This window comes from Lytechinus variegatus, chromosome 7, assembly GCF_018143015.1.
Source record: "Lytechinus variegatus isolate NC3 chromosome 7, Lvar_3.0, whole genome shotgun sequence".
Classification (NCBI taxonomy): Eukaryota; Metazoa; Echinodermata; class Echinoidea; order Temnopleuroida; family Toxopneustidae; genus Lytechinus; species Lytechinus variegatus.
Genome location: NC_054746.1, coordinates 27,087,524 through 27,111,731, shown reverse-complemented (window position 1 = coordinate 27,111,731; position 24,208 = coordinate 27,087,524). Strand labels below are relative to the sequence as shown.

Sequence of the window (24,208 nt, the reverse complement as noted above, 5' to 3'; positions counted from 1 at the left end):
AAATTAACATATCCAACAAAAAGAAAACAGACTGGAGATAGAACATTCACCGTTGCGTCCTCAATGGAATGAAACAAGCTCCCTCTCGCAATAAGACAATCCCAACAATCAAGTCCTTTAAGAAGTCCCTTAAAACTCTCTTGTTCTAGGCAATTGCCTTCATTATAATAAAATATCATTCTGATTTTTGTTTGTATAAATATGTTAATTGAAATTGAGAGCGCTTTGGGCCATTTCGGAAAAGCGCGTTATAAATATTGAGTATTATTATTATTATTATTATTATTGTTTTTTATTATTATTATTATTATTATTTATCTATTTATCCATTCATTCATTCGAGAATTATTGATTTATTCACTCATTAATTTACACATTAAAATGTTTATAATAATATGTTCATTAGTCAACTCATTATTTGTGGATTGACGCTAAGAAATAATCAACCTCCTTTATAAAGTCCGATACTATCTCGAAATCCGCTCATACAGGGATCATAGGGAATTTCATTTTAACTTACTTCTTTCCCCCACAATATCAAGTAAAAAGTGGTGTTTATAGCTCCACGCTGAGTGATGCCTTTAACATATACTTGAACAAAAACTAGTTTGGTATGTCGCATTGCAAGATTCAATTACATTGAGCCAATTTGTGATAATCGACGTAAATAATTTCAATATTAACACATTCCAATGCTTGTGGCAAATTGGCACAACAATTTCTCAATCTGCAACTGATTTTCAGTAAAGATTGAGACGTAAGACAGATAAATGTTGACCCCCCCCCCCCCACACACACACTTCCCGGGTTATCTTTTATCTCTATCACCCATCCCCCCGCCACCCCCCCCCCCTCTTTCTCTCTCTCTCTCTCTCTTTATCTCTTCCTAACTCTTTTGCATACAGTTCCCCGGGGGAGTCATATGTATTGTTGTACACACGCGTGGCCAAATAATTTCCAAATACCTCACGAGTTTTCTCTGTGTGCAAAATAACCCCCAAAACAAGTTTTTCGCGGGCTTTATTTACACATTTTGGCCCCTAAACAAGTTGTCGCCAGAATATGACCCCGGGGAAAAGGCTTGGGGGAGAACATACCCTAAACACGTTTGGCTAGTCTTAAAAAAAGCTTTGGCAGCTTTGATCGGTCTGGTGCCGCTGATATGACGGCAGTATCATACAAGAATCAAACCACTCTTGAACTGTTGGGCGTGGCTGGGTTTCCATTCCGGGCAAAGTAAAAGCACGGCAGACGAGGAGAAAAAATATAGCATGAATGCTTGTAACCAAGCCACAAGATGACCGAAGGCTTAAAGTCTTCTCCGAGAGACCTGGTAAAGAGGATATGTCTTACAAATTAAAAGAGACCAGCGCATCGACGTATCGAACCCTTGTTACTGGGACCCCAAACCCCCGCTCTATCGATATCACGCCGCTGTGTGACATGGAAATTGTCATTGTTTACATAGACAAGTGCAGGACTCAGAAACGATGACTATTTCCTGGTGTAGGAGTAGAAACAAGCGCTATTAATATTACTTTTGTCACCAATAGCGTAAACATTACTTTCATGATGTTAAAACGGTCTTAAAAGGGATTATACAATTAGCAATATGATAAATAAAATCGAAAAAAATAACTATAATTTCAATGCAATTTTCTGAATTTATGTTTTTAGAGCGTTGCCAAAATATAAATTTGTTGATACAATGTAATGAAGAGACACAAATCTTCCAAGAATCCCATATTTCAAAATTTTCGCGGTAAAGGTTACAAAGAGAACATTAATTACAGTCTAATGATTTGAGTGTAAACTGAAAAAAAATGCAACAGTAAATTTGCTGTAAGTTTTTAAGTAAAAGTATTTCAAGCCAATTTTTCGCGACACCAATTATGGAGAAAGGAAAAATCATTCAAAAATTAATGATGCAGCGTTGTTTCAAAGAATCTAAATTTATGTATAAACTGATATAAGTAAACTAACCTTGAGCCCTATCTTTTATACGATGTGTATTAATTATCATTATTCCTTATTGTTGTGTATTTTTAGTCAAATATTTTCCTCTTTTTCTAATCTTTTTACATAGTTGTGCCTCCGGTGGTCCAATCTCCTTATGTGTATCTCAAAGGCACTGTCGTACAATTAAAGGGGTGGGAGACATGGACCCAAAAGAAAAATCCAAGACCAAGAAAAAAGGAGAATAATTAAAGAGGGTGAAATTAGAAATTAGTTTCTGATTATTCTGTGAAAATCGATGACAAAATTAGATTGTCGCATTGAAAATTTCAAAATTTTGCTCGCACTCTTTGCTCGTTTGCACCATTTATAAATTTTTCCCCATGTCTGGCTCTTCACTTTTTGGGGGGCTCTTAACTCTACTGTCAAAGGGGGAATGACGTGAATGAATCCTGGAAAAAATACCTCACTATTATGGAAAAATAATCGAATGAAAAAAAATGTCTTGACTGTAACGATTATAAAAATATGAAGTACATCAAAACAAGAGATAGTTTTCAGACACAATTATGTCTCCAAATGAGTTTTGTAAGTGTTGAATAACAGATCATAGAGAGTGATGGGTTACTGGACAAACATGATGTTTTAAAGGAATAATTCGTACGTTTTCTTTTTTCTATTAACAAATTTTCAAAAGCCATGTGACAGGAGATTAAGTGAAAGTGTCCCTTCTGATTCTGATCTTTTCCTCAAAATCGAATACCGCTAAGGGTGACGAGAATCTATTTTATACCATGAATTTTATATCACAGAACACATTACTGTAGGAACGTGACCTATTGATCAATGGTTTGAATTGCCAAAAGTCCAAACCCGTGTTCAGATATCAATACTAGCTGGTTATTTGATATTGTGAAACACTAAACTAAACAGAATCCAAAGAAATTGCAACTACATTGGCGGGTAAGCTATCCATTTCCGTAAAATTCGGTAAAAAGACGTTTCTGAGAAGGGTTAGTCTTAACCATGTTAACAACGAGCTCGCGGGGTTTCCCCCAAAACGGACGAACAATCAATAAGTGATTGTGAGATGTCATGCGTCTATTTGGAGTGAAATAAGTTCATAAGTGATACAAAGTTACAACTTTCAAGTCTGCATTTAGAGTCTGTTTGTTAGTCTAGAAAGGAAGTTTATTATGATTGAATATGAAATGTCAACATCCTGCCTATCCGGTATTCTCTTTCCTGGACTAGTTTTGATCAAGTGCAGTCAGAGTAGTTAGACTCCACACCCAGTGTATAGAGAGTGGGTGAGGGTATACAGTGGTTGGTTGATGGAACAGACAGGGTGAGAGGACAACACAGCGGTAACCCATGACAACCAGCTGCTCAAACCGCTCAAGACCTAGCAGCCATGTTGGGTGTCAGCAGGTAACCATCGCACGCTTGGCCTCGGGGTCGCTCGCCCAAGCTTCATGTGATTGTGGAGTCTTGTATGCAATGCAAGCATTTACACGGAGCAAGGCATCTTGAGAGTGAGAGTTATAATTTTTTTCTTGACCTGGTCGATGGAGTAGAGACTACACGTCACGCTCCCCATCCCAACATCCATGCTGGTATCATCTTGGCTGCAACCTTATCCCTTACCCTTGGATGGTTGTATGACGACGACTCGGGTGTTATCCCGCCATGGAAGCAGCACCTACGCCACTTGAAACGGTGGGATCGGAATTAGACACGACCATGAGCGTGGCGGAGTCAGATATCAACCTCAGCTCAGCCGGTGATACTTCCAGCACCACGGACTCCAACGCTGGGATATCATTACCCGTGCCCACCAGCTTGATATCGAATGTAGATAACCCAACATGCAGTAAAAGCAAGGAAGTGGAGTGCCTCAATTCGCAGTTGAACAATCAGCACGGAGTTATCTCGGGTGGTGCCGGGAATGGCGGGCCTGGTATCCTCTCTTTCTCCGCCCAACAAGTCGTCTGCGTCTGTGAGGCGTTGCGACAAGAAGGCAATATCGACAGATTAGCAAGATTTCTTTGGACGTTACCTGCTGACGAGACTCTCCAGAATGATGAGACGGTGTTGCGAGCACGCGCTGCGGTGGCATACCACCAGGGCCATTATAGGGAACTCTACAACCTCCTCCAAAACCATAACTTTAACCCAGCCTTCCATACAGAACTCCAGGACCTGTGGTATCAAGCCCACTATAAGGAATCTGAAAAGTTACGGGGTAGGCCCTTGGGTGCCGTGGACAAGTATCGCATTAGGAGGAAGCATCCACTTCCAAGGACTATTTGGGATGGGGAGGAGATGGCCTATTGCTTCAAGGAGAAGTCGAGGAATATGCTGAAAGAATGTTATAAACAAAACCGGTACCCCACGCCGGATGAGAAGAGGAATCTGGCAAAGGTGACAGGACTCACCATGACTCAAATTAGTAATTGGTTCAAGAATAGACGACAAAGAGACAAGTTACCTATGTCACTCAAAGGGTAAGTTTGTATGCAGGATGCCAAATAATAAGTATTAACCATACAAAACAACATTAAATTCCACTTAACGTTTAACTAAAGTGGCATATATTTCCTTCAGAAGATTTCACTAGGGTCTATATCACTCGTTGGCGTCATAAGAAGGTTTTAAAGTTTTTGATGAGATAAAAACTAACAGATATCAAGATCCGTCATGACTGTAATGTATTTTTTTGTTTTTGTTTTTAATGCATAGGTGGTAGATATGAATTTCAAAATGAGAGAGATATCTAAATAATAGTGCACTTCCCCCATGATGATCTCATGATGATGAATTTAACAATCATTTGAGCTATTAATGGGAAAGGGTTAGAACTAATTTCGAAATTGCAAACCTAATAATAAATGCTTTCCCTTTCGTCACCAGGAAGCAATTAAAAAATTCGTTAATTTTTAAGACAAAAAATGAATAGAAAAGTCAATTATTCTTCTAATAAGTAGTAACAATTAAGTTTTGGCATAAATGCCGCTCTTCCCTTTTGTGAATCTACACTAAATCTATTTTTAAATAAGGTAGTAATCCACTTAAACCATGTATGCAGCTTCAAGATGATAATATCAAATGAGAATGTTTATTTGCCGGCCACGAATTCCATAAATAAATAAACACGAGTGTTTTTAAAATATCATGCTGGAAATTGAACTATAAAATGCATTTTCAATGAGGAAGTAAACACACCAAAGCATTTATAACATTAAGAAATTTGACTGCAATAAGTATACAGTTCTTCATTTTTTCCATGACGATTCGCAATAATAGTGACAATGAAAATTTTGATTGAGAGTGAACAAGCAATATAATTTCATCCGAGATCCCTTCCCATTATGTGTAATTTTGGCTAAGTGTCACACTTTTTTTTAAGTAGAGAAGTAACTATTTCCATATTGTTTTATTAATTGGAAAATGAAAATCAATGATTTATAAAAATCACCATTTCAACAATCAAAGAATGCAAATATCCACAAATGTAATGACTTTTCGTCATTTTCTATAATATATAATTCTGGTATAAGTAAAATGATTTTTGTATATGTTTTATTAGAGAGAATCAACAGAAGAATTATATCATATTTACATGATCATGGTGATAAGTATGGTTTTTAAAAAGGATTCATGTACCCTGCCATTATGGAATTCGGAAAATTAGAAAACTAATTGCAGGTTTTATAATAAATTGTATTTTTAATCACGTCATGCAGCAGTTAATGATTGATATATATAGAACATGTAGAATGATCTTTCTTATGAGTTGATGTTAGCACTTAACAGAATAAGTCACCCGATCTCTGATAGTTGTTTTTATGTAAAGTTGATCTTGATGAAATGCATAAAATCTGATTTCACAGATGTCATATAGTTTCTGTTTTAAATAGATTATTATTCTTTTGTTTACTTTTGATACCAAAAAATATATCAATATTTCATTTAATGCCCCGGCAGTGCGACAAGTGGTGTGATGTATACCATGATAATTTTATATCAACACTAATGTATCTGATATTTTTTATGACGTAAACACAAAGTCATTTACCGATCATCATACCATTTCGTTTCAATTCATTATTTATAGAATTTGTTTTATGTCATAATGATTTATCATACCAAATTGCATAACTAGAATAATTTTCTATATCAGATCTATCATCGCGAACATATCAGGTATCGATGAAATGAAATATTGCAAAATATTTATGCACACTGTACTCACTTTGATGATTATACACTTGTTATTCCAAGTATAATTATTTGAAATCAAGGTGACTACACCATCATGTTACCTATCGTTACACCAATATGAATTGAGTCGTTATTTTGACACACAATAAGATCAAATATTAGATAGCCAAGACAGATATCCAAGCGCGATTGGTCCATTGCGCGTCACGTAATATGATCGAAATCAATGTATTTTCCCAGCCGGTCCACCTTCGATGAATATATTGACCAACCGGTCCATGAATATACAGAGCTGCCAAGTAGTACTGATTTTCAGTATTTAGTACTGAAAAATGAGAAGAATACTGATAGTTTCTTGTAAAATACTGATTTTTTAAGTTTCAGCTTTACATGTGGTCCTATGGTATTCTTTGAAAATACTGATTTCCTCACCCAAATACTGATTTTTAGCTTTAAAAATACTGAAATGTTCTTTTTCTGGTTGGCAGCTCTGAATATATTTTTCTACGTGTATGGTGCCCTCTTTAATTAGATGTTACCTTGCATTTATCGGCCTGCTTGGGTCCTGGACCTGGACTGGACTCGAACTTAGATTAGATCTAGGCCTAAACAAAGTTGATTAGATTAGAAAAGGGTCATTCACTGCGTTAGACTAACGTTACTTAGATATCTATAGATCAAGATCTAACGTTAGATTTATACCAGTTCAGTCAATCACTGTGAATATCATAAACAACAGGCTGCACGCATCGTTAGGCCTAACTTTATCTTCATCATTAGAGGCTATCTAATATAACAAATATTGACTGATGGGATGGGATGGGTAAAAAAACATTCTTTGAACCACCTAAAGGATTAATATTTTCCCTCGTGATCATATTTTCCCTCGGCGCTGCGCGCTTCGGGAAAATATAACCCCTCGGGAAAATACAAATCCAGCAGTCCAAAGAATGTTTATATTACACACCCCTTCAGTCAATATCTGTATGATATTAAGTTGAATAGGTTTTTATGTCAAAAAGACTGAATATAGACATTGGATCATTAATCGGAACCGTGGATAATGTCTGGTTCTGATATGAAAGGCATTGCCGGCGTCCCATACTTGGGCAGGCTCCCATTTTCCGATTTTCGTCACCCTTTTTCATATGATCACATTCATTGACCCATTAGTATATACTCTATGTTCCAGTATAGTTTGCCAACGAAGAAATGAAGGTGAATGTCAATTATCAAATTCAATTGAATTCATAACAATAAAAGAGAGGACATTGGCGGTGTATAGCAAACCAGACCCAGTTAATGGCGGCCGACATACCTTAAAGGTAATTCTGAAAGAAGACCCTGTTTTGATCATCTCACGTTACTACAAAGCTGACGGGTGATTGTTGATACGGTGATAGAATAATGTTAACTGTATCCAATGACATGTCAATGAGGTTTGGAGCACTCAACCCATTTTCACATCTATACCATTATTGAAAGAATTGTGTAACCAACTCCCCTATACCTTGTTTGCTTTATAATAGAGCAAATTTCAAACGCTGAAGCGAATATTGCTTTTGTGAGATACATTGGTAAATTATTATTCATAATAGCACATTTTGTTTTTGCATATCATATTGATTCATTCGTGTTATTTTAAGTAACTTTTTTAGGATAAGCTGAAGTAACACGTGTTTTAGTCCGTTCAATAAATTCATTGTCTTTATGTCAATTTTTGTGTGACGATCGCATTCGGAGTTGTCTTCGAGTTATTAAGTGTAAGAGCCTGTAAAATTCAGGAGTTGCTTGACACATGTTACATGATCCCATCTATCACATCGGCTCTCATTGATACTCATTGTTCATTTTTCTCAGACCGGATGATGTTGTTTATAAATTCAAGACATTAATTACCGAATGTGAATTTTCAGGAATGTCGATCAATGTTCAAAATTACAGAAGAGCCATAATTCCCACAAAATGCGAATAGAGAAGAAAAATGATGAAATTTGGTAATTTTCATTTTTGCCATATACAAGCTTGGATACAATCGTAATGGTACGCACTGTCAAGCTACCAGCTATAACGTCTTCCGCCACAGTGTAAACGGCATCAATCAACCAGAAAACATGAGATGAAATGGACTTGTATTTCATCAAAAGTTCAAACGTAAGAAAAGTGACATATTTAATTTAAAAGTGAACCTTCACGTATAGACTTTACATCTGAAGTTGAAAATTAACTACCAAACTTTTACAGAATGGTTATTGTAGTCTCTGTATGTATCTGTCGATATAATTTATATATAAAAAACGATGTTGACTAAGATGATTGAAAAAAAGTGTTCACTTGGGCCTCCATAAAGGGAATGATTAAATTTGAGACAGAAAATATATCTTTCATAATATATCTTTTTTATACATATCTTTTATAATATATCTGTTTAGATATATCTTTTCTAATTCTTTGGTATTCTTCTGAGCATCTACCTAGGACCAGTATCCAATGGGCTGAATAATATAATGATTCTGTAAATTGCATCTGTGGAAGATAAAACGTTATGATTTTAAGGAATGTTTTCCAAGGAGTACAATAGTTGCGCTGAGAAGATCTTCTTGTAGACTTTTGTACAGTCTTGATACATAAACTTTTTTACATAATATGATACAAACGTTTTGAGTATGGTAGAGATTATGATTCCAATCATGACCAATAGAAAATTATCGGTAAATAAACAAATTTTGTATTCCTAGCATCGAAATTGTGGTATAAATGTTGTGGATTGTAAACTTAACAAATGTGTTTTATCCTCTATCGGGTTTAGATTATGAGACTACATTATCATAATGTTGCATGCTGGTAAAGAACAAGGAACAGTTTGGGTATTTGACTTGGCAGTGGCATATACCTTTAAACGAATAATAATTATAGTGCAATGACACTAAATGGGGCTGAAGAAGTAAGTGAGGATGATTGACTGCCATAGGATTTGATATGCTAGAATTCCTACACGTCATGTAAGGTCAGCTCGATTAGCCTTCAACTTGAAAAGATTTTCTAACAAGATATGTTATTCCAATTTCTATATGGATCAGATAGTTGAGAATCCAGACACCGGCCATAATCCTTCGTTTACTATTAAAGATGCATTGTGAAAACCCAACCAAGCTTAAGCCTTCTTTAAAGTGTTTTTTTTACATCAAATTCTGTCACAGGGCTATATGCAACCGTTAGTGTGTATTCCCTTTTCTTCTTTCTTCAGATATCCCTATATATATTAATTACGTACAAATTAATTTATTAAGTCTTATAACCTCTTGGAGAATTTACATTTTATCGAAATAAGATATAGACTTATAGAATATTTAACTGTTTAAACTTTATGCGTTATATGACTGTACTCAACTATGAATTATTTGCAGTGGAAGTGTTAGTGTAGCTTTACAATGAACTACAACCTCTAACTTGGGCGTAACCTTGGTAATACTGCCAAGTGACTTAACAAGAAATAATCTCTAATCTCGATGGATGTTTGGATATTTTCCTCTCCAAGTGTGTTCTCTCTATATTATATTACAATGTTACTTTTACACCACTCTATCCATTTCCTTCCGTTGATTAGTATATATTTCATAAATGTAATATTCCTACCCTTGTCATTGTGATCTTCATCGCGAGATAAGAAAGAATATATACAATAGTAATAATATTATGATTGTTTTTACGGAAGGTGTAGGCCTACTGATGGTGTATGATAATTTCATTTCATAGATTTAGATTATTCATAATCTTCTTCTTTTTGAAAAACAAGTGATTTTATGATGGTTTGTTGGCAAATTAGAAAAATGATATACGTATTTTAAAGAAAAATATAAGTAAGTATATAGCCTGTATGTGCGATTATGACACTGATAATATTTCGAATGTTAAAATATCTTTTTTAGGAATTCGCCACTGAGTTTGGAATTTACATGTATATTTGAAGAATACATGTGATCATTATTGAAATTGCTTTATTATTGAGTTTCTAACGTCTCCAATTCATTGTTATTTTGACGTTTTACTGATTATACGTGTAGGCTATTATTTCAAATATAGTTTTAGTGAAATAAGTAATCATATTTTCTTATAGCGTCCCACGGACTTCTACGAAATCAAAGTTTACCTAGAATGATTTCCCCCTTTTTTATCTTGGAAAAGAAGACGATCCCCCTACCATTTCGAGAATACCCGTCACTTTTGAACTTGAATGAGTGCCTTTGTTTTGACTAAATCCCCAAACAGTCACCGGAGTAACCGTCTGTTTCTTGTTGCTACGATCCTCCCAGGTCAAAGGTCAGCCCGTGGGAAGAGTCGAACTATTTGACCTCGCGGGGTCACTCGAATTACAACCTCGTTTTTTGTTTTGGAGAAGGATGATGTTTCAACCTCAGATAAGGATGACGAAAATACAAAAATGATATTGGATATGGCAACATGAAGGTGTGATTTCTCCTCTTTTTATTTCAACATACAGCCACCCCCATCTGATACAAAGATTGATTTTTGGTTATGTTGATATTATCATTGCCATATTTTTTCAAGTGATATGAGATACGTTTATATGTGAAATGCAGCCGTTAGTGCTCAAGGGTGTTAGTATTGGAGCACCCCCCCCCCACACACACACGCACAAATCCACAACTTTCATGTTTCACAACTTTGTCAAAAAGCTACTCATGAAAAGGGAAATCACGGAAAGCGAGGGGTATAGAAAAGGGGGGTGATTTTATCTAAAGGCTTGGTCCACCCAAACACAATTTAATTTCTTGTTTAGTTGGGAAAAATCAAATCAACATAATATTGACAGCTTTAAGAAGAAAAAAATATTTGGCCAATTTGTAATTTTTCCCATTTTATCAAATTGTGACAACCATAAGATAATTACGCAGTATACACAATCGATAATTATTCCTTTTATGTAAATTATTGTGTTGCTCACTGGTTATTGGGTACTAATTTATGCCCATATCATTTAATTTTATTAAATATTTCGTTTATTTCCAGTTCCATTAATTATAAAGATCGTTTTCTGTTGTACCTCTTCATGTAATAATTAAACAATAAGCATATTTGAAAAGTATTATGTACAATACAGACTATAATACAGGTTGGTGATGGAGAAGGCTGCTAAGACCCGAGGTTGTGGAGTGTGTGTGGAATCCAATGAAAAACATTTTTTGTTAATAGAATAGACCAAATAAACGTAAGAAATTGAAAATAGATCATGATATCACTTAAATAGAAAATGTAAAGATGACTTTATACAAGTACACATTATCTCCATGGTATATGACGTGTTAATTCCAACATATTGGATTTCAGTGAGCAATCAACCTTACTTGTGATTTTTTAGATGCACCATTTATGAGTGGGCGAAGGAAACAAGTCACATAAATCGACAATTTCTGTCAGTCGATGATAATTCGTAGAATGATAATCACTTTTGTTAAAAATAAATAAATAGATTTGCCATTTACTAAGTCAATTCAGGCAGATGTCAAATGAAATGTATGAAAATCCTTATGTTAAAAATACAATATCATTATCGAGCAAGGATGTACTACTTTTGCGAAGAAGCCCCCCACCCCCCTCCCTGAAAAAAATGAAATGAAATTATAATAGAATATGATAAATAGTGATGAAAAGAATAATTAAGAAATTGAGAAGGAAATAAAGAAAGTATTAAATGAGGCAGTCATTAGCATGACAGCATCAGACTCGTACACATTACAGTGAATGTCTTGTAGTTTAAGCAGTCATAGTTTTCTTGGTACCACAATGTGTTTAATAATGTTTCTATTATATGCCTTATTCCAATTTTCAATTCTTAGCCTTACACGTTTTTTCGTAGACTCGGAGAAGATATCATTTTGTTGCTTTATTTTTTTTTTTCGTTCTATATGTATTGTAAAATATTTTGGTGGAAAGCGATGTGTCAATTAGTCACATTCTGATTGATATGTCAATCAACTAATGATTCTAAATACTTTGATTCGATAAGGACAATCCAAGCTTATGTACTTCTTTATGTGTATTAAAAAATACGTGTGATCATTTATCAAATCGCATTATATTGAGTTTCTAACGTCTCCAATCCATTGTTGTTTGACGTCTTACTGATGATACATGCAGTCCTATATTTTCAATATAATTTTAGTGAAATAAGTGATCATACTTTGCAATAGCGTTCAACGGAATTCCACGAAATCAAAGTTTGCCTGTAATGATTTCCCCCCTTTTTTATCTTCGAGAAAGAGTCGCCCCGATAACATTTCGAGAATACCCGTCACTTTGAACTAGAATAAAAGAGTAATTAAGAAGTAAAGACTAAAGAAAGAAGACAATAAACAGGTAAAGAAATAATTCAATGAAGTAGTCATTTGCATGACAGCGGACTCGCACACATTACAGTGAATGTCTTGTAGTTTATATTCATAGTTTTCTTGGTACCACAATCATGACAATACGTTAAATAAAAGTCTCCATCACTGGACAAAGTTGAGCAGCAGCCAACGAAACGTCAACCGCTTCGCGAGACAACTTATCAACCAACTCTGTTGAATTCTCCGCGATGACGAACATCTTCAGAATTAACGTTTAATAATGTTTCTATTATTTGCCGTATTCCAATTTCTTAGCCCTACTCATTTCTTTTCTTTGTAGATTCGGAGGAGATGTTATTTCTTTGCTTCATTTGTTTTTTGTTCTATATGTATTATAAAATATTTTGGTGGAAAACGATGTATCAATTAGTCATAACCTGATTATGTCAATCAACTTGTAATTCTAAATACTTCGATTCGATGGGGACAATCCAAGCTTTATGTACTGCTGTTGTTGAAATCACTTTGTTATCATGATTTATCGGTCATTTGTGTGATTGGTTCAGATAAAGACAATAACAAACGATTCCAGAGATGCAATATTATATATTTGCAGTAGGCCCTATTTTTTTTACCGGATTTTGTACAACACCCAGTCCAAGGAGTTCCAGAAAATCCGGTTATCCGATATTATAACTCAATTTATGAGTATATAAAGTTTTCTGCATTAAGGTTAAGATTGCCATTTTATACTAAAGTTTGCCTTTTCAGCTCCCCAAAACCATAATTTTCATCATATTTAAATTCCGTGTAGTCGCTTCAGAAAAAAATAATTCATTTTAATATATTTCTTAAATTGCACATTCAGGTCTTGGAAACATACAACCTTTGTCTTAACATTAACGACAGAAGTCATATCTTCGTATGTTTTTTTTCATTTCGTTATTGTATTTCACTCTTCTATTAAAGGTAAGATGAATTAGAAACAAAAAATGGGATGCTATGCTCGAGGCATTCAAACTGTTTTAGACTGGTGTTGCATGTGAATGTATTGTCTTCTATTATCTGAGACATATTAGTGATATCCATCCTTACAGCAAATACTTTTTTTTCTATTTAACTGAATTGATTAGTAAGTCTTAGCTACTATGACTTGCGGTATATATGCCTACTTCCTCATACAAACCAAGCTATCAAATTTGTTAAGAAAACTTTAAAGCATCAACATCTTTTGGTGATACATCCGGCATTGTATTTTCATCGAGGGCTTATAAGAATGGCAACTTAACGGGTTCAAATTTCATCTCAAGGATGTTCATATCTTTCCCCTTTCTTAAAGGTACAAAAAGCGATGTTGAAAATTCTTAAGTGTCGTCAGCCCTATACCTTTAAATGGATCGCGAGCTGGGCTCGGTGATTTTTTTTTTACTCTCCTATCTTGACAGATTATGGGAGGTTCATACAGAGCAGGAGTATATGATGTGACACATTACAGGGTAGTTACACCCACCCCTAAATATTTGAGAGGCTCGCCTGACCTTGTCTTGGGGCGAATAAAACTGATTGATCGGTTCTCGTTCCAGGTGCCGAGAGTAGCCGACATCTTCTGCGTAGTTCAACGTCACTCGGCCGTTCGGCTGCTCGGAGTCAGTATGTACATAATGTAAAAACGTGATAATAATCAGCGTTATTGATGACAGTTAGCTCTCTCTGATATAATTATGAATGGTATACCTCTGGAGACATCTGTGTTAATACCTCCGTGGTATATATCCAAGGAGTTAGTTTATGTAGTTAATGCACGACGCTCTATACAGTAGAATATGCGTGTTTGCGGATAGACCTACAGTGGCATAATGGGCAAAAAAAAATAGGGGGCTAGATGCGACGTATCGGTCAAATTTATTAAAAAGTTTCGAGCTAGCGAGCAATGATTTCAACATTTCTGTTACAAATATCAAATTTTGTTATAGATTTGGCATATTATTCAGAAAATAATATCATATATCACCCTTCCCTTTTTTTTTTTTCCCCTTGGTCGTGAAAAATTAGGGGGCAATTGCCCCAAGCCCCCCCCCCTCTATATGCCACTACAGACTTGTATGTTATTAAATGTGATTGGATTTCTGAAATTCACTATACTTACATCACTTTGGTATACACTCTAACAAAATATTGGGTAACAATGCTCCATGAGGGTAACTATGTGTCCAACCAACATTGGGCATTTTCATTTATCCAGTTTGATGAAAATTTTGCCCACTCAATCAACAATTGCTAATTATTCTTTAACCTTACTGGACAATATGCTTCTCGCATTGAGCAAAATACTGCCTCAAATTGGTTGGACACATTATTACCCTCGTAGTGGTTAAAATTTAACCCAATATTTTTTACAGTGTACCACATATAATATCAATACAGGAACTACACCTGAATGAGTTGAAACAGGAATTGTGTCGTCACCCCCCCCCCCCCCCCCGATAAGCTGGTATGATGATTCAAATCGAGTTTTAGAGTTGATAATGGGATTCTGCATGGAGGTGAAGACCCAAATTTTATTCGATTCGGTTGATTGAAAGTACCATGATTTAGTTGCATCAGGGACTCTCACGCCCCTGGTTGTATACTGCATGATCTGTATTGAAACATCCCTGCTATTATCATGATCATGACTTTCATGTCATTCTACAGTCCTAAAATAATCATGTAGGCCTTTCGTCTTTCGTGAGAGGTGTGTCTATTTCGGGGGTGCAATGTTAATACAAATGAAGGTACACTGGACCAATGAATACTTTCGTGATGATTTTTTTTCACAATGATCTTGTTTGATTAAAAGGCCTGCATTCCAATCTTTCGTCTATAGTAAGACATGACAGCTTGATCATGGAACACTTTCGATAAAACCATTTAATGATAAATACAACTATATAAAAAGTCGTTGCTACGTGCAAGTTGAAGAGCCACATAGGCCGACATTTTTTATAACTGCATTTCTGAGTGAAACTGCGGAAGGAAGTATTTTCTCTCTAGATATTTCCTTATGTGGCATGTGAAGAGCTTTATAAACACAAGACAAATGTCCTTACTTCGAATCAATGGGGAAAGGTATAGATAAGAAGAAAAATCGACACAATTCCCCAGTTGAATTTACAGAAAAATCATAATACAGCCTTCATTTTCATAAAAATTACATTTGTATTTGAGTTTGTTGCGTACACGAATGTAATAAAACCGATGCCCCTAAAAAATAAGTTCTAAGAATGTATTGGCTAGCAATAGCATACACAATGTGACAAATAGAATGGTAGAACCATGTATACAAACAAATATACAAGAACACAAAGAAAGTGATGGGTTGGTATTCAAAGCAAATAGTTTTTCAATTTGAAGTATGATAAGGAAAGGATGGATTGCACAATGTCGAATGAAATTCTCTTCATTCCATTCTTCCTTTGTTTTGTCTACTTTTCCATTCGTTTTGTATAAAGGATAGAAATTGAAATGAAATGAGAGGAAAAATAATAACACATGATGTTGATCTGGTGTTGTGCATTATTGTTCAGGTCTGAAATCATGTGGTTCATGTCATTTGTAGAATAAATAGCACTGAAACCAAATACGTGTATTTCAGAGTTCAAACTTACACCAATATAACTGAGCGAGTAACAAAATAATGAATTGTCATAGAAATAAGTGTGAATTGATTGTTATTAATGTTGGCCTTCAAAATAAAGTTGACGAGCGCAATTTTAGTTATCTGATTAGTTTCATTTATCTCGTCAAACCCAGTAGTCGGCTAACAATCCTGGGACTGAAGGCATCATAAGAACAATGATTAGATTATGAAAATGAATTTCAAACTTTGAGGAACCCAAGTCAAAGTGGTGATTTTGTCTTTCTTTCAATTCCTTCCTCAATCAATTTCGACAATTTTAAGAGATTTGTTTGTAGTACACTTCCCCTAATGAGCGGGGGATAATCTAAAAGTCTATGTGTTACTTTCAATCGTACGTTTACTTTAACTCTCGCAAGATAATGCCCATTATGTGTAAAAATGTTCTTTTTTCACAAGTTGAGTTCCTGCTCGTTTGAGTACAAAAGTCAAGTGCTTTTAAAATTTAATTCACATTTCCTTGTACCTTGTGATATAATAAGGATCTTCATATGTTCTTGAAAGTTTTAACTCTTTGACTGTAAAGCATAACTGTGATCACCCTCTGCTTACACGATCGTTTTATATACAGATATTTTTATTTCCCCTGATCAGAGTCACATCAGAGTAATATTTTGAAAGTAAAAAATGTGATTTTTACATTTTGCTATAGAATCCCTCTTGCTATTTATGTTTACCATTGTTTGGAAAGAGTATCGTGGAATAGTAGTATCGCAATGTGCATTTTCACAATTAATAATACCACTTTCGAAGTTTTGATTACTTGACAGCTTTTTTAAGACAGCGTTTTATTACTGCAGAATTGAAAAAAAGGAAAATCGCCATTGAATTACGGATAGCTTATCGAAAAATCATGAAAATTACAATTCCACGCGTTCAGGGAGTAATCAAAATTCAACATAATAGGAAAGTCAAAGCACATTATTGAGCAGACCTCAATTGAAAGAAAACTTTTGTATTTTGAGATGAGAGAACCGATGGTGTTACCCACTTACTTTTTTTTTTAATTTGATGAGATGACATTTGACATTACCTTTACCCTCACTGAAATATGAAACAAGAAGTTTGGATTCATATTGCTCTATGAAAGCGAGGTCATGTCATTAAAGAAGTATATTTAGACGCCTTCTGGAACGCAATGAATCTATTGTAAAAAAAATCCCTTCATGATAAAGCAGTTTTTGTCGAAAATCGATGAATCAAAACAGCAGTGTCGTCCCGGACTCTGGAAAATCGTCAGAGTTTGCAATTTTTCGGCCGGTCCGAATATCAGGACGATGGTCTAGCAAGTTTCGACAATAGCCTCTCAGCTGTCCATTGTGATATGACGTGCATTCAGTTTTATTTTTTCTCATTTCCAACAAAACAGTAGACAAAATCCATCATAAATACAGTTATAACAATTGAAATGCAATAAAGAAACATGTAACACAATATATATATATATTCATCTAAATTATACATTTGAAACTTAATATGGATTATGGAATATTTGTGGCTGAAAATAACATGCTGGAAATGGAGAGGTCCACTGTGAAGCTGTGCTTGTAAATCGTGGACCCCTCAAAACAAATTATTCATTAATATTAGATTACATAATTAAAATATTGATAGTGGCCAAAAGAGGGAAGAAAAATGTGAAAAACAATAACACGATGCATGAAATGAGTAATGTACGAAGAATAACAATGAGAGACGATAAGAACATTTTAGCATGTGGACTAAAATAAGAAAATGTTTTAAAAATGTATAACGAGTATGAAGCAAACACGCAAAGAAAACGGATCAAAGTGTATGCCTTGTTGAGAAGTGGTGACGAGTTCTTCGGATACCAACAATAATAACAATGACATTAATAATGTCATTGTTATTTTCAATGGCATTTTCAATAGATTTACCACGTTGCCGAATCCGTCCCCGTTGCAACGTTTTCATCGCTATTGTCATGATTGTTGCAACCTATGGCGATTCAATGATAGAGCTTCATCATTGGTAAAGCTATATTTATTTTTGACCCTTGACCATGTTGACCTTTCAAGTGTATATTCAAGGGGTTGCGAGATCCGGGGTTGTTTCTAGTGTCAATCCCTGGGAAAATTCAGTGATATTTCTTGTTAGGTAATATAATATGTTTTATGACAAATCGAACATTTTAATGACAACTTTTGAGTCATTAAGAGAAACGTTTCGGGTTTTAATGAGAGCAATTATCACAATTGTGGTAATATCATGAATGGAAGTATTGATTTGGGTGCACTGGTAATTATTTTCTACCATGTCTACCCTGTTTCATTGTCCACTTTGATTGAGATATTGGTCTTTATTTGGTATAGATTTAATTATCTTGAGACACGATCGGCCTTCTCTTGACAAGCACTTCAAATAGCAAGAAAAGTCAGCAATAACACTTTATCAAAACATTTTTATAAGAGAACGAACATGCATTCAGTATGATATTTCTATGATTTTGTTGTGTATTTTGTAACATTATGCTAGCTGAATATCAGTCTTTTCCACCGCTGTGAAATTTCCGTGGATAAAATGAAATATCATGGTAAATCAAAACATGGGTCTATGATAAAACAATCGCTGACAATCGCACGATTTCTGGAGATTTCTTGTAACTTCAGGGGGGAGACGACATTCTTTCATAGGCTGATGTACAAAATTCGAAATCATATTGAAGTCATGTTGTTTCGAAGTAGTCCAATAAGTTAACGAGCGATCACTTTCTCTCCATTCATCACTCACTTCTCCCCTTTCTCCTTCCTTTTCTCTTTCTGTATTATATCTCTCCTTATTTCTTCCCTTTCTCCTTTCAAGCCGACTCGAATTTTACTGTCATTATCGAAAGAGAAACCTCGGTCAACTTCGAGATGCACTGTATTGAACAGAAAGTGAAACACTTCCGAAAAACACTTGCTAACCAGCTTGTGAAGCATAGATATCTCGAATAAAGTGATTCTAAACAAATGTTTGTCAAAAGTATTTCAAATGATTTCTAATTGAATCACAACTATTCTACGATTGCGAACTGGGGAAATCCAGGGGCAGTCACTTAGACACACACTTAAAGGCAGAATTTAATCATTTTGCAGAAAATTATATGTGTCATTATTTTATTCATAAATTTCATTATTGATTCATATCGTGTATATATATATATTACTCTAAAAGTATTACTTGTATAATCAATTATATATATAACAGTGATAAACAGTTTCATACTATGATATAGCCAACATCTAATTTTCAATTTCCTTGGCAATTCGGGGAAACTCGACATTCCAAAGTTTAATATTTCCTATAGATACAGTCTAGGCCAACGTCTGTTTTGCATTTGAACCACAATGGTAGCCTGTGATAACTTGAAAATTGATGTAATCATTTCTCAATTGTGTCATGAATGCAATGTATAAATCACATAATTATGTATATGACATCTTAATACCAAAATGCTAAAATGATTAACAAGTTTTATTTTAATCCTACTTCATTTCTCTTGAAGGCATGAAAGCACAATATCATAGTCAGAAAACATAACAAAACTATACATAATTTATGATTATTTAGGAAAGAAAATATTATGGATGTGGGTAGGTACATGGGGCCATTGGCTTATCAGCGCCAATCAAGAATATATGAATTGTTTCATCCATATGCAAGTAGGTAAAACCTTACAGGTCGTGACAAAAGTAATATCAATTGAAATCACTCAATCAGTCTAATCGTCAACGTTATAATATACTTGATTATGATACCAATTTTTTTTACCATAAGCTTCAATATTTTTTTTCTGTTAATATTTCAGGAATGGTGATGGTGAATATAACAACGGCAAGGATTCTCCAAACGGAGATTTTTCTCTTGATGGTGAGAATGATGGGTCTCGGATTGGACCAGATGTCGGTCATCATGGGGTCAGTAGGGATCTGAGGCCATCTAATGGAGGTAAGAATTGAATCTGACAGATGAATGAAAGCACCCCCGCCCCCCTCATCCCCATTCCATATGTACTGTCTAAAGTATATTCGACCTACATTGTTAATAATAATCCACCTTCATCTATAACTTATTAAACTTGGTGTAATTATCTTCGAGTAATTCATCTGTTGGGCCATTTTGTCGGCAGTGAGTTGGATAAGCCTTGGACATGTTGGAGCAAAACTCGTACTCCATTTGAGAAGATTCAGCGTTATTATGTGACACCCCCTTCGAAAATTTTAATTATTTCGTTCTTTGTTAAAGAACATCGAGCGATTTTAATTGGGTGGCTATGTGAAATTTTTATTGATTGTATGTGTACAAATGACTAGCCATTTTGTACCACAAGTCCACAAACATATCAATCTATTGTTTTCTTCTTTTTCACTTCCAAAAGTAGATACCATGTTGGGTCACCAGCAGTCGGGTTCTGGTATAACCGTGATATCGTCAAGCTCGGGCGGTGTTACCACAAATACTGTCACCGATCTCCTGCACCCTCAGGCCGTGAAGGTTGAACCTCCAGAACCCATAGATGAGAACAGGGGAGCACCACCGAACATGCACGAACCACCAGACCTCGCCAATCTCACCGATGCCACCGGGCTTCAGGGGTTCAAATTTGTGCCGGAGATGCTGCTACCACAGGTAGTTGGGTCCTATGTAATGCTGGATTCGAGCTTTTGAAGTCTGTTTAGAAGAGAAGGGTGAAAATTATTATCCGAACATTGTCTGAAGTTATTCAATTAATCCACATTGAATTGGTCTTAATTTATAAATGAAAATTAATGTTATTGCCTCGCTGCTCTCTCATAATGAGATAAATATAAGTTCGGCCCGAAATATACTTACTTTTAATGTAGGTGATTCCTTTAATTTGATTATTGTGAAGTCTATCGTGTTCGCGATTTGGTTTGTAATGAAATAATAAAATTTGTAATCAATCGTAACTCAGTTGTATTCGATATTGCAGCTCAAATGACAATTAATGCTTATAGGCCTACTTTGATTGTTCAGAGCGTCTCAGGCGCGAAGACTCTCGGCGCTTGACTGTTAACCTTCGGATCCGCATCATAACTGAACTAGATCTCTCATTATGTTTCTTTTCTAGATGCTGCCTTTGGCCTTAGCATCAAGTAAAGGTGATATCAACATGAACCATGCTGCTCAGTTAGCAACCATGTCAATGATAATGAATCCTAGTCTCCTCTCAAACCCAGCCCTTAACCTATCAACAGCCAACAACAATAATAACAGCATGCCCGGCATGGCATCGATCGCATCCCTTCAACAACATCAGCAACACCACCATCATCACCACCACACTCCAGAGCCACATCATCAGCAACAGCAACAACAGGAGCAACAAGACGTGTCGGCACACAATACAGCAACAACGTTAAGCAGTATTCCTACGATGGTGTCGGCATCCAGTGCGTTAAGCGCTGTGCTTTCTCAACAAGCTGCGACGGCGGGAACAGGATTTCCCGCCAATTTCGCTGGTCGTCTGCCGTCCGCCAATGAAATGCTGAACAGCGCGGCGATGGCCCTTTCTACTTTATCAGCTAACGCCAATGGTGGTGGAGCAGGACATTATGCTTCAGAATAAGGTGAACACTTTCATCGATTTTAAAGAAAAGAGTTTAAACAATATTTCACTATATAATAATAACTCCTTAATTTTTGTCATCTTTTCATGTTTTCGTCACCCTTCCCCTGTTCGAATGTCGTTTTCTTGTTGTGGTCTTTGATATATGATATCCCCTCTTGAAGATCCAGTCAATGTTCTGAGCCATAGGCGCATGTGGATTATAATCTCATGGGAAGGAAAAAGATTGGAACACAGCTTTAGAAATTAGGTTTTAATGCCTTACATCGAGTTAACATCGATGCCCCAGTTGTGCTGATCAAGTCACCCTATTGGTTTCTACGAACTACCTATCATTAATCACAAAATTGTTAAAAATTAAGAACTAGATATTATCATTTATATGCATGGTGTAAAATAAAGCACTGAAACGGTACTAAAGTGTCACACAGTACATCAATGGATAAATCACTATATCACCTTAAAGTTTACAATTTCAGTATTCATTCTTACGATCATTATATGAGTTCGTGTTTGCTGATAGCATTATGATGATAATGTATCTATACAGTATTGTTACCCCTGTAAATTGTTAAGTAAACGGATATATTTTTTATACAATATAGTCGTCAATAGTGTATGAGGCGTAAATCTTACAATCTTGTACTCGGAAACAGATAAACGGCACTACAAATTTATTTGTTTGTGGCTACTGTCGGACTTTATACATTGTGAAATATCCAGTCAATTGTTTTTAGTATCATCGGACCTCAATATAGTGGACATTATGAAAATAGAAGTCTTGTATTGCTCATATTGATTTTCCTGCCCATGGTTCTTCCAAGAAGTTACTCACACATTTTCGTGAACAACGTCGAATTTCTCAGTCCAAAACAATAGAAACATTATTCATCAATAATTACACGGGTTTTGAAATAATGCCAGGGTTCACGGGATCAGTGACCCTTCGCATCTCTCATTTCAAAACATAATTTTCCACTTTGCACTTAAGATCGTGTCTGTTGCGAAAGTTTTTTTTTCCAAACCCATATTATTAATGTCAATGGTCCAACACCCAGTTTCGCTTTCGATTTTCATGTCATTTCTATTTCAATAATTTGGTATTATCAGTTTAAGTTGATATTGGCATGTTGTTTATGCGTGTTCTTGTTATCGGTCCTTGTTAGATTTGTTTAGTGTTTAAACTTCTGTATACGATGTTACTCTTGTTTTGTGAGTCATTATGTTTCTAAAAAAAACTTGTGACTTTTGTTTCCCTATTTGCTTCTTTTTAAACATTGTTCTATTCCATCTAATTCTAAAGAAAATTCAGGCCAAGGTACCAGACATTTGCCGACATTTAGCTTAACACACTCAACCTTTCATCTATTCGTAAGTCAAGAAAGAAAATGATTTGTTAATGTTATATGGGAGAAATAAAATGATTATCAAACCGTTTTCGTTTAACATTGATATCATGTGGGGCTTAATAGTCTTGATCCTCGTAAATCATCTTTTATTCACAGCTACAACATGGCGCTTTGGTAAAAGAACATAATTCATTCATACTGGCAAATTATTCCAATCTTTCACGGTTTCTCTTGGTTTATTGCATAGCATATTCATGAATACCCTTGGAGTACATTTTGTTCCCTTAAATCACGATCTTTAATCACTCCCTATCTCAGTCCCCTTCCCAGTATCCTATTGTAGTGTGCAAGATATCGATCTGAGGGACATCCCGTAGACAGTCATACCATGGACCTATCCATGCTAGTACCTACACAGCAAAAACTGTGGTGTCAACCGGTGTACATAGATGACCACACCAGTTATTTTACACGGGTGTTAAATTGGTGGTGTTAGTTTTACACCTATAGGTGTTATTACAACACCCTTTGTTGTTACATTAACACTCTTTGGTGTTACGTTTAATCTCTATGGTATAATTTTAACACCTCAGGGTGTGGTCCTCTATTAACACCAATTGGTGTCATTTTTAACACCACAGTTTTTACAGTGTACCATGCCTACCATGGTGCATCACAATGTTATTGCCATGTTACCAACGATGGAACCCACATGTGTGTTTTATTGAGTTTTATACAGACGAGTGTCAATCAGATACGAATATTTAGCCTGTGTCTGGGACAGACATTTAACGTCACCAACCGTAATGCGTGACTATGGCTCCAAGACTTGAACCTCGAAGCTGTTCATCAATTCGTTATTTGCCCGTGTAACTTAGACTACAGGCGCACGCCACATCATCTATTCTCATAACCATTGAACACGTTGAAAAAATAATGTTCGTCTTTCAGTTCACTTTATTTCTTGCTTAAAATTGTTTATGTTTTAACAAGAATTATCTTGCTTGGATGTTCGTCATCACCTTTATCACCCCACTCGACACCATTTATTTGGATCCTG

General features: G+C 35.4%; 1 protein-coding gene across 2 annotated transcripts; it reads left to right on the top strand.

Annotated features, from left to right (window-relative positions):
• Positions 1-3,042: 3,042 nt before the first annotated feature.
• On the top strand, positions 3,043-22,384 carry LOC121418886 (homeobox protein SIX4-like). Of its 2 annotated transcripts, none has more exons than XM_041613081.1 (4): positions 3,043-4,463; positions 20,018-20,157; positions 20,591-20,838; positions 21,302-22,384. In XM_041613081.1, exons 1-4 carry the CDS (start codon positions 3,646-3,648, stop codon positions 21,797-21,799), a joined length of 1,704 nt encoding a protein of 567 aa, XP_041469015.1. In that variant the 5' UTR covers positions 3,043-3,645; the 3' UTR covers positions 21,800-22,384. The 2 variants fall into 2 exon arrangements, with proteins under 2 accessions (XP_041469015.1, XP_041469013.1); XM_041613079.1 differs by having other exon boundaries at positions 20,588-20,838.
• Positions 22,385-24,208: the final 1,824 nt, after the last annotated feature.